The sequence below is a fragment of the Hibiscus syriacus genome, unplaced genomic scaffold, assembly GCF_006381635.1.
Source record: "Hibiscus syriacus cultivar Baekdansim isolate YM2019G1 unplaced genomic scaffold, ASM638163v2 tig00004630_pilon, whole genome shotgun sequence".
NCBI lineage: Eukaryota > Viridiplantae > Streptophyta > Magnoliopsida > Malvales > Malvaceae > Hibiscus > Hibiscus syriacus.
The window spans coordinates 738504-752868 of NW_024062021.1; the positions used below are offsets into that span (position 1 = coordinate 738504).

The 14365-nt window shown below is 34.4% G+C and overlaps 1 protein-coding gene and 1 pseudogene across 1 annotated transcript; both read right to left on the bottom strand.

Annotated features, from left to right (window-relative positions):
* Positions 1-798: 798 nt before the first annotated feature.
* On the bottom strand, positions 799-3958 carry LOC120196470 (WD repeat domain-containing protein 83). The gene is made up of 8 exons (XM_039198277.1): positions 3690-3958; positions 3505-3607; positions 2852-2959; positions 2645-2754; positions 2430-2537; positions 2300-2345; positions 1976-2107; positions 799-1177 (listed from the first exon to the last, which is right to left on the bottom strand). The coding sequence occupies exons 1-8, from the start codon at positions 3896-3898 to the stop codon at positions 1094-1096; spliced, it is 900 nt and encodes a 299-aa protein (XP_039054208.1). The 5' UTR covers positions 3899-3958; the 3' UTR covers positions 799-1093.
* Positions 3959-9324: 5366 nt separating this feature from the next.
* LOC120196462 lies at positions 9325-14109 on the bottom strand (annotated as a pseudogene).
* Positions 14110-14365: the final 256 nt, after the last annotated feature.

Genomic DNA, 14365 nt, shown 5'->3' on the forward strand with positions numbered 1-14365 from the left:
GGTTACATTTTTATTTAATTAGATATTTGAATTTATTTTTTTAATTTAAATATATAAAAATAAATGTTTAATTTTATGTTATGGGTGTAAACTTTTTAAGAATTTATATTAAAATTTTTTAAGAATTTAAAAATTAAATTATCAATAAAAATAAATAAATTATATAAAAATTTAAAAGTTTTAAGGTATGATCGCCTTCAATAATCCCTCAATCCATCCAATGAGTTTTTATCCAAGTAATCAAGATTAGATATCTATATATATAAAAAAGTTAAATATTTATTTGAACAAAAAAAATAAATCCAAATATCAAATTGAACTAAAAATAAAAAATTAAATTTAACCTTGAAACTTAATTTTTTTAAATATCAAAATGTATATTAACCCTTATATAAATTAATAAAAACTTAAAATGTTGGAGTTGTTTAATGTACTTATGTTTTGAATATAAGATAAGGTATCAAATGAAACTAAACTTTAAATGATATAATTTTTGTTTTTAAAATAGCATATACACCGATTAATCACATTATAGATAAATATTTATTCAAAATTTGAAATTATATATTTTTTGTCTATGAAATCTTTTGTTTAATGGTATTAAAAGAGTCTTGAAAACTTTAAAATTTTATGATTGAATTTCAGAGTTTCTTAATATATATTTCCTTTTAAATCTTGCCTATTTGACATGCATTATAATGGCTAATTTTGGTTATAACCATTCACATATATTAATTGTAAAACATATATGATGTAAGAATAAGATTCTCAAAATTGATCACTTCACCAACTCATCTATCAGAATTCATACTGAGGAAGTGGTTGAGAATATAAGTAACACCAACAAGGTTACACCACATAACTAGGGTTTTTTACACGCTCCGCTGTGTATCTTCATACCAAGACTTGTAAACAGAGATATGATGTAGAATTCAAGACCACAAGAACTATCGCCAACCAAATAAGTGCATTTACGTATGGAAATTAGAAGAATATATGGTTCCATCCTTGAACAACAATTTACGGAGCAAGCTAGGCGAAAATGTCAGGTACCAGAGTTGCTGCGAGTGCAGAGCTTTGATTGTTCAAGACCTCATGTTTTCCAAACTCGAACACTGCCGTCCACAGAGGCAGTTATCATACAGTTGTCTTTTGGATGATAACTCACACTTGTTACCTGCCAAAGAAAAAATCAAAGGAATTGAATGTCATTTTAGTTGGTAGTAATGATAAACCAATAAAAATGATAGCCCTGCAATGTCATGTTTGGTTTGGGGGAATGCCTATAACATTCCCCTTTTATTCAGCTTGCTACAACAACCATTTTACTTGGATCAGTGAATGGCTATCATTGGTAATAGTCATTCTGTGATGCAATAATTGACCAAAAGTGGTTGCTTTGGAGAGCTTGACTTTTGGTGGAATGAAATCTGGTTGCAGCCTCGCACGGAGTCGTTGAAGCTGCTAGTGTGCTGACAACCAGATGTCACTGGCTGCAGGCCACAACCAGCTGTTGTTGCGATGACAATTAAAATATCAAGTTGTATTTTGCACCTCTATTGTATTTTATTTATATTGAAGGCAAAGTTGTATTTCACATGCTTACTTGTATATCCTTTCATATGATTATAACCAACCATAGTATTAATATTATTCCACCTCTATTGTATTCCAATGAACCAAAGTACCAAATCACTTAATAGCTATTTTCTTTTTCTATCCAATTCCCAACTAAAAGTAAATCCATTTAATGAACCAAATGTGTCGTTAGACTTTACAAACAGTGAACATAACATGCGTAAAAAGAGGCTGGTTAGGTCAAACATTGAAAAGATTTCAATGTTTCTTATAGTGAAAACAAAATCAAGTATTAGTATGATATGATCTAATCACTGATGAATAGGTAAATTATCCTGAAAATTCAACAGTACCAGAAGAAGCATTCGGAGAATAAATAAGAAAAAGAAAATAGTACCACTGATGAATGAGCTCGGAATTTTGAAACCACAGATGCATCTACCAGATCCCAGAAGAAGATTGAGCCATCCACAGATCCACCAATTACATGAGCGTCACTGTTGGATAGGCAGCAATCCATTTTGTAGGACTATCGCAGAATAACAAAAAGCAAATTATAGCAATTCGTGAACAAAAAAGAGTGGAAACCTAAAGAGCTTGGCTGAAATATGTCCTTTATATTCAGAACCCTTTGGATCGATAATCAATACTTGAAGGGTGATAGACTAACTAAGATTAAAGGCATGATAAAAAGATTGCAAGATAAGGCCTGCATTCTAACCTTGCAAGCGTGCCCTTTATATTCCTGCAATAGTTCACCAGTGGACCTGCAGTAGGAGAACCCAGATTTAGGGGCATTCAAAGCTAGGTAAAAATTTGCAGCAAGAATCCAATTACGTTGAAGGCTTTACCTGTCTAAAAGTCTTATACTTGAATCCAAGCAACTGGCTAATATACAGTTACCGTCATTTGACATTGAGATACAGTTGACAGGTTGCCCTAAGTCATCTGATATTTCTCTACAGTAAAAAGCAAGGAAATCATTTAACGGATATTCACGGTGGCAATGTGGCATAATTCAAGTTAGAACCTAAAGCAAAACTACAGAATAACTTCTGCTACGTACCGACCCATTCGAATATCAAATGTTCGAACAGTTCCATCAACACTCCCACCAATAATTTCAGTCTTGGTTAAACATACAGACATAACAGTGTCCAAAAATGAGTCAATAATCTGCATAATGGACGGACTTTAATTTGATAAGCTATTATACACAGTAAAACGCATTCATAATATACATAACAACATGAAGTAGACAAAAATTTAGAACCTGTATGGGTTCAGTGCTGTGAGACCTGCAGTCCCAAGCACGCAATGATCTATCATAACCTGCAGATACTACCACAGATGCATACTCGTTAAACTTCACCGCATTCACCTAGGAAATATATTAACATAAAAGTGGAAACATCAGTAAACAATTGACAAAGACTTCAAATGTAGGTTTGCTCAAATTATTAGTTTTACTACTACCTTTTTTTTCATAAGCCAAATTAAAATTAAAATTTAAAAACGAGTTGTTATAAAATTTTGAAGAACTAAACAATAAGCATTTCACTTTCATCAATTTCCAATTATAAACAATAATTATTAGGGTAGCTACTCGTTTAGTATTAAACTATTACTTTTGTTCTATTTTGATACTCAAACTTTACTTTTTTTCATAACCATACCTAACATTAGTTTAGGTTTCAATTTGATACATAGCCCCGGTGATCAATTAACAGAATTACTGACATGATATTTTTTTTCAATGATGAAGTGGCATTAGCTTTTGGTGACGTGAAAACTTTAGTTATGATTTTGAAAAAAATAAAATTTGGGTACCAAAACAGAACAACAGTAATAATTTAGGTACTAAAAGTGTAGTTTACCCTAATTATTAATCTACATAAAAAAAATGGAAGTAGCAGAAGTAAAAACCTCGCCATCATGGCCGCGAAACTTGCGAATAACACGACCGGTGGAAACATCCCAATAGAAAATCTGCCGGTCTCCACCGCAAGAGCACAGCTTGGAGTTATCTCTACAGGAAAGGACATATTTGTTAAAATTTAGAACGAATCCAAAGAAAGGCATCGGGTAGGAATGAGGAGGAAGACGAGTACGGGGTGACGTGGACATCGCGAACTTCGCGGCCGTGAGATTTGTAGGTTTTGATGTGGATGCCGCGGTGAGGGTTCCAAAGACGGATAGTGCGGTCTTTACCGCAGCTCAGGCAATAGTTTCCGTCGCTGTTGAATCTCGCCGCTAATACTGCACCTTCGTGGCCTTTTAGCACGTTGGCTTCTTTTCTTGGCAGCTCCGACGAGGTCATTTTTCTCTTATTTTTTCCCCCTTGCCCTGCCCGGCTATGGTTTTTGATTTTGGTATTGAGCCTTTCAGAACTTGAGCCTAAATAACAAGGTAAACCACATTGGAAGTCGCTTTTATTATCGTTTTATCTTAATTTGATCACCAAAATTAAACAAATAATATTTCAACCATTTATATTATTAATTTACTACACTTTAATCACTTAGTCGTTAAGTTATATTTTGATCGTACAAAACGTTAGTTAAAAGGATTAATTTTTAATTCAACCCTCATACTTCAAAAGCATATCAATTTAATTTTAGAATTTTATTTAAAAACTTTATCGGCCTAGAGTTCAATCAAGTCCCTCGTTGTCTGTCATAGTTTACCACCCATCAACCATCGTTATCATTAATTATTGGAATAAAAAATTTTCAGCGAATTTTTTTAACTCTTGAACACAAAACTAATGTCTGTTTCACTAAAAATATATCTTATCATAAATTTATAACAATATAAAATATTAATAAATATATTCTCAATCAAAGTATTTTTCGATGAAATGAATATCGTATTCATATTTAATTTTAACAGTAAAAGTACATAGATTTTGTGATCGATGACAATGGTAAGGAGTGACCCAAAGAAGGAGATTTTGATCGAATTTTTTTGTATAACCATCGGTATCAGATTTATTGATCGACTAATTCGGATAGATATTATAGATGTAACACCCCAACTCGTATCCGACTCGAATATGAGTCTGAGATGTCACATTGACTTTTTGAAATAATATTCTTATAAGATAACAAAACATTTGAACTCATATTAAGGAAATACAATAATATTCTATTAAATTATGCTTCATTATAAAAATTTAAGTCAAAAACGTATTTATGAACAGTACTATATGATATGAACAGTGAAAATTTCAAATATAAATTATGTATCGATGCACTGCTACAGTAACTTCGGCAAAATACGCATAAATTCATAAAAATTTAATTTTTCAATCGTATAAAATTACCATTTACATATACACCTTTAAAACATTACAAAACTCATCACATGATTTTACAAACCAATAAAAACATATCGAATTCAAATCTTTATTACATGCCAACCACTATCATTATTACAAAATACATATTGTTTAATTCTTTTCTGATCTGATCTTTGGAAATGAGGAACTGACCTGTATTGCATAACTTTTATCAATCTTTCTCTTCTCGAAACCTACGTGTAAAACAATCACACGCTAAATCATAGACTTAGTGAGACATATAAAACATATAATAGAAATCATATAACATTTCACATAACAGAATGCATACATATACATATACCATCATTATCATAATCTCTATTTATCATCTGATTTTGTACTTATCATTTCGGTATATCATATAATACACATAACATCATGTAATTCATATAATACATTTCATATCACCACAAACATATACATCTCATATATTGTATTTGTTATTGTCTCTTTATTAGCCCATGTACATTATTGAGAACTTAAGGTATTCGAGTACATTGAGGTTGTGCACAATTGCAGTCACCACAGCTCGTATAAGTCCCACTAAGTGGCATATGAAATTTTGTCCCGAAGGACCTATGTATTTGTCCCGAAAGACCACGTAGACCCTTGACTCTTGGCATGCCAACTATACCTATAGCTCTCGTATTATATATCACGGGCATTATTCTTATGTTTCATATGTTCATGTACTCATGTCATTTCTCTTGTGATCACATATACCTTTTTTCTGTCACATACCACATGTATGTGTAAACATCTGTGTCATTTCATAAAACATATATCACATAGGTTTATATCATGTAACATATATCATTTCTCATGGTTTCATGTAAACATGTATATCATATCTTATTCACATATGTTCATATGTACATCACAAAGCACATAAAATAACATATAAACTTGTACATTTATTCATGTATATTCTTTCATCTAGTCCGTATATCAATGCCCTATACTTATCTCACAGTTTTACATAATCACTTATATTGAATTCATGTGTCTTATCTTACACATTCCTATAATCACTTATGTCAATACCACATAGCTTGTATTATAATTTCATATATTCTATTAGTTCATTTTCACATAGCTTATCACTTAGACATATATTCTCATAAATGATCATTACTTGATTTCTAAAATATTCCCATATAATTTTCTGGGTCTTTATTCTCTAACTCATATCACATAGAAATCGAACAAGTTTAGATCACAGTTCCACTTAAAAATATCAACTTTCCTATATAACTTATTTGACACATTTGTATACTCAATTATGTCAATATCTCTTAACTTATATTCTATTCTCATTTTTCATTTAACCACTTAGATTTAATTCATATAATTTATACATTGTTATCGTATAACTATTCATATTCTTATCACACCAAGTAACATATAACATCTATGAATCTATTCATGCATACATAATAGTCATATCAAACACATACTAACATTCAAATATTTATGCAATTAAATATTGAAATTAGACTCATCGCAAGTCTTATTTCCATACACATCATTTACAACTAGTATGCATTCACCTTAGCCTTGCTTTGATTCGATCCTAATTTTTTGATTGTTCCGGAACTTGTTTAGGCTCAATATCTACATAATCATAATTTCCGAGACGATTATCAGAAGCCTAAACCTTATAACTTGATATCAATAACTTAGGCTAATTTAATAAACCAAACTTCAACTTTTCCTTTAGGAGTGTACCGATGCACTATGGATGCATCAGTACCCAAATTAGGTTCGAAATTTCCGTGCATCGATGCACCCCTTAATGCATCGATGCACCTTCAAAATTATCTTAGTGCATCGGTACATAGTCATAGTGCATCGATGCACCTGCCCAGAATAGGCTATTTCATCCGAAAATCATCAACACTTCATTCAAATTTTCATGTATAAAATCCTTATTATGCTACTAAATTCATCTATAACAACTTTAACCAATTCCTATCATTCCAACACCTTATAATCTTCCATATTTCATCCAAATTCTTAAGGCTAAGAATCATACCAAATTTTTCATGTTATCCAAACTTAATTCTAACACTTCTAACTTCTTATTCCCATAGATGACAAGTCAAATTCGTCCTACAAATTCATTTAAACCTTCTTATTCAAAATTTCACTTAAAACCCCATTTTCTTTAATCTGTCATAACTCCTTTATCTTTTGATTTTAAGATAACTTAAGCTTTCCTTAAGCTTAGTTATCATATAATGATCAAAACCCAACATTTAATTCAACAAATAATCAACTAATTAAGAAACTCACCTTTGCTTGTATACTTCCACGGTGGAGAAGAGAAGAAGATGAAGAAGATGAGAGAATTGTGTGGAATCACAATGGATTCCACGTGGGTTTCCCTTATTTTATAAGGGAAATAATAATCTTTCATGTCAAATAACCATTTTGCCCTTTAATTCTTTTAATAATTACTAACAACTTTCAGGAAATATCTCCACATAAATCATTAAACTATTCAACTATTCTACTTTTATCACCAAATTCTAAAATTTTACAATTTAATCACTAACCCGGTATTGAGGATGTTACAATAGAGGTAAGGGCGACTCTCCCAACTCAGTTTGCTCACTTCTCAATCACTAGGATTTGCACCTCTAACCTTGTTTAAGAGATCTAATGTTTCATCCCACTTAACCAAGTGGTTGTTGGTATATTTTGATCGGATTTTGAGCGTCAGAAAGTTTCAATTCTATTTAAAGAATGTAAAAATGAATAAATTAATATTTTTCTAAAATTAAAAAAGTCAAAACTATTTTAATTATATGATCGAAATGATGGAAGTTGACTGGTCAATCATCAAATTGTAATAAATAGATAACATAAACAATCGAAATATAATTTTTTTGAATTTTGATTATTAAAATAGATAAAACAGAAATAATTAGTTGCCCAAATAATAACGAAACGATTTTGATGTAACTTGAAAAAGAAAAATTGAAATTACTTGACTGGCAACCACACTTGGTATTCTTCATGCAGGCAGCAGTTACTCAGTTAAACAAACCCCATCACCTTCCCTTAATTAATCCATATTGATCTTCACATTAACTCTTTACTTTTGTGTTCTCGTAAATCTCTAATATTCTCCTATAAATGACATTTCACCCTCACTGCACTCAATGAGCTGAAATCATGCACCAGTGAGATCGTTCTCTACTTGGTTAATGGACAAACCGATATAGGGCCCGAATGTTGCTGTGCCGTTGAGATTATTACTCGAAACTGCTGGCCTGCCATGCTTACTTCCCTTGGTTTCACTTCTGAGGAAGGCAACGTTCTTAGAGGCTACTGTGAGGCATCTTCTGCTCCTGTTGCTGCCCCTCCACATGCTACTGTTTTCTAGGCTTTAATTAAAGGTCTCATTGAGCGGATTGTTATGTTATTTTGGGGCACTACCACTAGGCATCTTTATGGTGGATTCAATAATTCGAATTAATAAAACAGTAGTTTATACAGCAAATATGATGTTTTCATCAGGAGCTGAAGATTTATGAACTTCTAATTAGTATTTCGTCTTAAAGTTTACGGTTACGAGTACATGTTGAGTGCAAGATGCATAAACGAATGATACTTCTGCAAAACTGGTCCAAAAACACAGTGGTTGATGAACTAAAATTGCTTGTTCTAAACCAAGAAAGGTGCTTGCATCAGAAATAAAGTTTTCTTCCCCTTAAGGAAGGGCTGGGCCTCATTTGTAAATTGAACACATTTCATAGGCACAGAGAGTTTAAAGATGAAGCCTGACACTTGCATCCCCAATATATATTTGGGCAGACTACTAGGATCATTCAAGTAAGGAAGAAGCTTTTAAACAGAGTATACCAAATGACACATTCCATAAGAAATCATCTTGGCTCGATCCATCCTTAATTATACTTTTTCGTATTACATGTTTGAAGATCTGAAGTGCTTAAATAGAGTTATAATGATAAACCAGAACATAAACTTAAGGATACATATATAGCTAAAATGAATTAATCAAATGATGTTAAGCATCAAATGGAGGGAGAGCATTGGAATCATCACCTTCATCGTCATCTCTGCCTACTTTTGTGCTTAATCCAAGATGTGCCACGATAAGGATAGAGAATAGAGGTAACATTTCCCTTTTTCTCAAACACGAAACCAAAACCACCGACCCAACTGAATAAAACAAGCTCCGATTCGATCTTTAGTATATTCGGTTAAAAGAACCAAACAGAAGCTTATCCCTATCTAGGAATGGATCAAAGGGAAGGGTCAGACGAGGACAGCCCCTCATAAAATTTAAAATTAACATATATTTTAAATTTTTCTATGAATTTTCTATTGAAAATCTGTTTTCATCTCTTGAAATTTTATAAATTAATCCCTTCCTAAAATTTTAAAAGTTCGTCCCCTAACATAAAATCACGTCTGTCCCTACAGTCCTATCATAAAATCATCCGTATGTCCCTACGGTCCTATCAACCATAGCTTGAATGCTATACAAAAGCCAATACAAGTGCAACAAAAATTTAGCAGAATGTATAAAAACTTTGATAATGCGAAACCAACCATAACGATTCACGCCTCTATTCTTGACTCGCTGGATTTTTTTTCAAGCTACCTAAGATTCCATTAATCAGCTTATCTCTATCATTCTCCACCGAGTCCGCAACAAAAGTATACTTACTTGTGCACCCTTTGCTTCTTCACGTAGTCCACCGAACTATTCTCTGTCTTCATGGCTTCTCCGGCAGCAACAGATGGCTTGTCATTGTATTCAGAACAATCAACCAAAGCCTCCGAGTTCTCTGAATTATCCGTATTATCCTTACCTTCCCTAATACTGTACCATGAATCAAGGATTTGCAACAAGGAGCTATCTTCCTCATCCGTTCCAGGCTTCTGTTCTAGCCCCGATAGATCTGCAGTTGAGATGTCCCTTTCGGAATCAGAAAACTCATCATCAGGGAGAGGATAGTCGGGATGTTTTGTCTCTGTGTCATCAGGCCTTTTTCTCCCTGATACTGACTGCACCCCATTTCTGGTCGAATCCGCGTTGGAAACAGGTCCTAGTACATCCCACATAGTATTGAAATCATCACCTTTTGTTGTTGCATCATCAAGCAATTCACCTAATGCTTGACTTGTATTTTCTCGAATATTTGGGATAGCTGTTTCCGGGCCAAGATTGTCTGCAACCCTGCCTGCAGGAATTATGAAGCAGGACTCTATTTTAATTCCGGGTATTTTCTCTAGCAGGTACTCCAACCTTCTGTAACCAAGCCTTTGTACATACAGAGGATAACCGTGCCTCTCAAGGAACAGTTTCCTGAAGTTGCCCATATGATATCCTTCAGGGTGTTCCTTTAGTATCTCTTTAACAAGGTTTTGACAGTCGGACAATACTTCACATTTAGAACGGTCTGAAGATTTCGTATGGGGGGTGGTAGATGAAACTCCAGAATGAAGAATATTCTGCAACTTTTTTTCTCCTTTGTATTCCGTCTGCAAGTTTGCCTGCGATGAAGTACGCAGAAAGATTGATCTCAACCCATTTGCAGCATGAGAATGACCCAAACTGAGACTCCTCCCAACAGCCTTAGTGACCTTAAAGGTGACGCTTGCGAGGGGCATTCTTCGATCCATTTCTTATCAGATATCAACAAATCCACCAATTGAAGAAGATCAGTTTTACTGAGAGATCTAAGCACCAATGGCCCTTCCTTAAGAAGATTTTCTGCCATCTCTTCCCTGCAAAAGTTTAACAGCCACTAAGACATGATTTTGTTAAAGCTCCTTCACCTTTTATAGTTCGAACACAAATTTCCAATTCAACATATTCATTCAGACAGTGTAGATTGCTTCCAACAAGGAATAACACATGCACAAAATGCACTGTTTGATCATCTTACATATTCGATCATGAGAATTATTGACTCGTCGGGAAAGAGAAAACAGAAAAACGGTCATTCTTGCTATTCTACTATCTTTCACATATAAACAAACGCACCACTCATCCACCAACACAAAAAATGCATGTTCTAACTACAGGATGCATTCAACCACATCAACAGTAGATAGATGACCCTCTAGAACAGAACCAAAAGCTCAAACAAAAAATTGGCAAGTTCCTAACTATAGATATCAATTTTCTTTCTGTCAAATAAATGTGAGCAAACACAACATAAAGAAAGCAACCATGATATTACAAAAGTCAGTAAATACGTATGAATAAAAATCAAAAAGTCAATGCCATTCTAGATTCCATACTGCAAGATGGAGTACATATAAAAAATGTGTTAGCTAAAGAGACAACAAGCAAAGTAACAGATTTGTATCAGCAAGGCATTTAGTAAAAACTAGAAAGTAAGAATCAGCGAACCTGGTCCTAGACTGCGTGACAAAAAGCGATCCCCTAGGTGAGTCTATTAAGATTTCCATGTTTTCCCAGAAGAATCCCCGAGTAAAAATTTCATGCTTTAAAGAGTTAGTGTCTTTTGGGTTGAGCTTTTCATGGGATTGATCACTTGATGTCTCAGAGTCATTGCTGCTTCTCCAAAATTTACACAAGCTGGCAATCCAGTTAAATAAACTTGACCTCCTACCAGAGTGGTTTTCACTTGCTTCATCAGCTGCTTTAGTGTCAATAGTAGAGTCATTACTTGGTGAAGAAATGGTAACTGGACATGGAACTTCACACGACTTTTCCTCACACTCTTCCTTCATTCCTTCCATCTCAGAGCTAACCCCAGTGCATTTTTTCAGAGTATGGTTATTTTGTTTCTCAGAGCTTTCTTCAGAATCACCATGTTTTTCTGGAAGGTTATGATCTTTTTCAGCAGGATTGCCATCGCTACCACCAAAACATCTTCGCCAAACTTTCCTAATGAAGCTTGCATCAGATGCAGAATCTTGTTCCAGCATGCGATCCTGAAGAATCTCGGGTACCTGATCATTAGATGCTTCAGTAATCTTCTGATCAACTGGAAGGAGCTGTTGGACTTCCTCTTGAGGCATCTCTGCATTTACTTTTACACAACTACAATTTTCTGGAGGGATTTCTTGTATCTTTCTAAGAGTAACTCCAACCTTAACCTCAGGGGAATTAGGCAACCTGGAATTTTCATTTAAAGCACCATTTACTGTCCTTTCATCTCCACTTGACCTACAAGAAACAGTGAGGTCATCTCCGGTTCTACAGGCAGGTCCAGCAGATGAACAAGGACTGTTCTTAGATAGTTCACCAGCTTTTGGGGTAATTCCATGTATAATAAACATACCATCATGTTCTGACTTAAGCCTCAAAATGTGTGGCATTGATAAAAGAAAGCGGGAGAACCTTTTATAACCATAAAAGTCTTTATCAAGGTCAACATTGCTTTTTCTCAGCTCAGAACGAAGGTCTGTAATGGAAATTCCCTTTGGGTATGAGTTGAGAATCTGCCGTATCTGCTTCATGACTGCCTTTGGAACTGGCCGAGCTATAGAATCTGAACAGCTCTCAGACGATTCTTCAGTCAGTTTGCATGCTGGTTGTTCAACTAAAAATGGATCATAAAGAGGCATCTTGTAATGGCCATACCAAGAACCATAAGGACCATCAGGAGGTTGGTTATAGTGCTTTCCAGTCAGGTTCTCTCCTTTGAGCAGCAAATTCCAATTCCACATGATACTGGCAGCACTGCAAAGAACACTTGGAGCTGATTCTGACGTAGCAAGCAGAACATTGTAGTTGTTCATCCGTAATCTATGCAATACGCTAGCAAAGTCCCTGTCACCAGAGATTAAAAAAAGATGGGCAGGAGGAGGATTTTGAGAAACCCAACACAAAAGATCAACCAGAAGCGATCTATCAGCACTGTTTTTTCCACCTGCATTCGTGGAAGATTTTCACGATAAAATAACATGAACGGAGACGATACAAATTTAGAAAGAAAGGAAAAAAGAACAGATAAGAACTGAATCAGTATTTTCTCACAAAGCAATTGTGTAATGGTGACACTTCATGGTAATCCCACCATCCTTTTTCAGCTAGGGCTTCCAGCAGAAAAAGAATAGCGTTTTTCTATGGTAAATTGAATTATCTAAATCATTAATTTTAAAACTTAGACAGGTGAAGACAACTTGCAGCAAAAGGCACACTCAATTTACTAGGGTTCTAGTATCACTCAAGGGACAAAAAATTAATTTTCAAGAGCAATCAAGTCTAGGACTAATTCAGCAAAATCATTACAAATACATACACGTATAAATAAAATTTGCAGCATAAAACCAGAACTTAATGGATGTTCCAGATCACAATATCAAAAACTAAGCAGAATGGAAGTATCATTCTCAAATGTATGATTTTCTCTCTTTCCCCCTACTCAAACTTGAAACAAGCCTAGAAATGTGTCTTTCATAGATTCTTTTATATGATCAGGGAGAGAGATGTTAAATTGATTAAAGTAATTGGTAAAATAATAAATATAACACAGTTCAATTTTCCCTAAACATTGATAAGGAAAGAATGTTATCATCAAAGAGCATAGACAAAAAATAGACAGCCAATATTGCAGGAAGTTACTGCAGGAAAAGAACCCATCAAGTAGCCGCGCTATTCTCCGTATAATTAACCGTTCACAGTGAATGCATTGTCTATATTTAAGAAAGATTCTAAACCATCTCTTAATCACCGCCTACCAATAAAAAATTACTGCAGGAGAAGCCCAATATTGCACTAAATTCGTGAGTTCAAACATTCACTAAACTCTTAAAAAAAGTTTGCCAACTTAAGTGAAAATTACCATTGGGCACATGGGAAAGATTAACCCCAGTGGCAGAAAGCGCCTCCTGGTTAATTCGAGAGAGTTGGGAAATATCTCCGAAAGCCGTAATCTGAACAGGACCCTTAATTCCATTGGTCCTGACGGCGGAAGTGATCAACTGAGCAATCTTAATGGCATTGAAACCCGCAGGGGGAGAGCAGTTCTCAAAATCCCACCAAACCAAAACCTTAATGTGCCGTGAAGCTTCCTCATGGCGCCACGACGAAGAATGGGGATGCGAAGGCTGGGTTTGAGAAGTGGAGAAATGAGAAATGAAGATTGAGAGTGAATATGAAGGTGGAGAAGACGAAGAGGAAATAAGGGTTCTGAGATGGTAGGGTTTAAGGCTCATTGCTAAACGGCAGAAATGGGGTTTTGGGATGGAAGATCCAGAGGACTTAAAACCCTTCGATTTTTCTTTTCTGAAAAAAGAAAAATAAAATCATTGGCGGTGTGTTTGGGCTTCGTGTTGGGGAAACTCAAAGCTGCCGCCAAAATCAGTCCAATACGGTGGATTAATTATTTAACCTAATAGCCACATAATAATTTATATATAAATACATGGAATTTATTATATTGACTTAAAATCAATGTTTTTAAAATCGGACCGGACATTGAACCG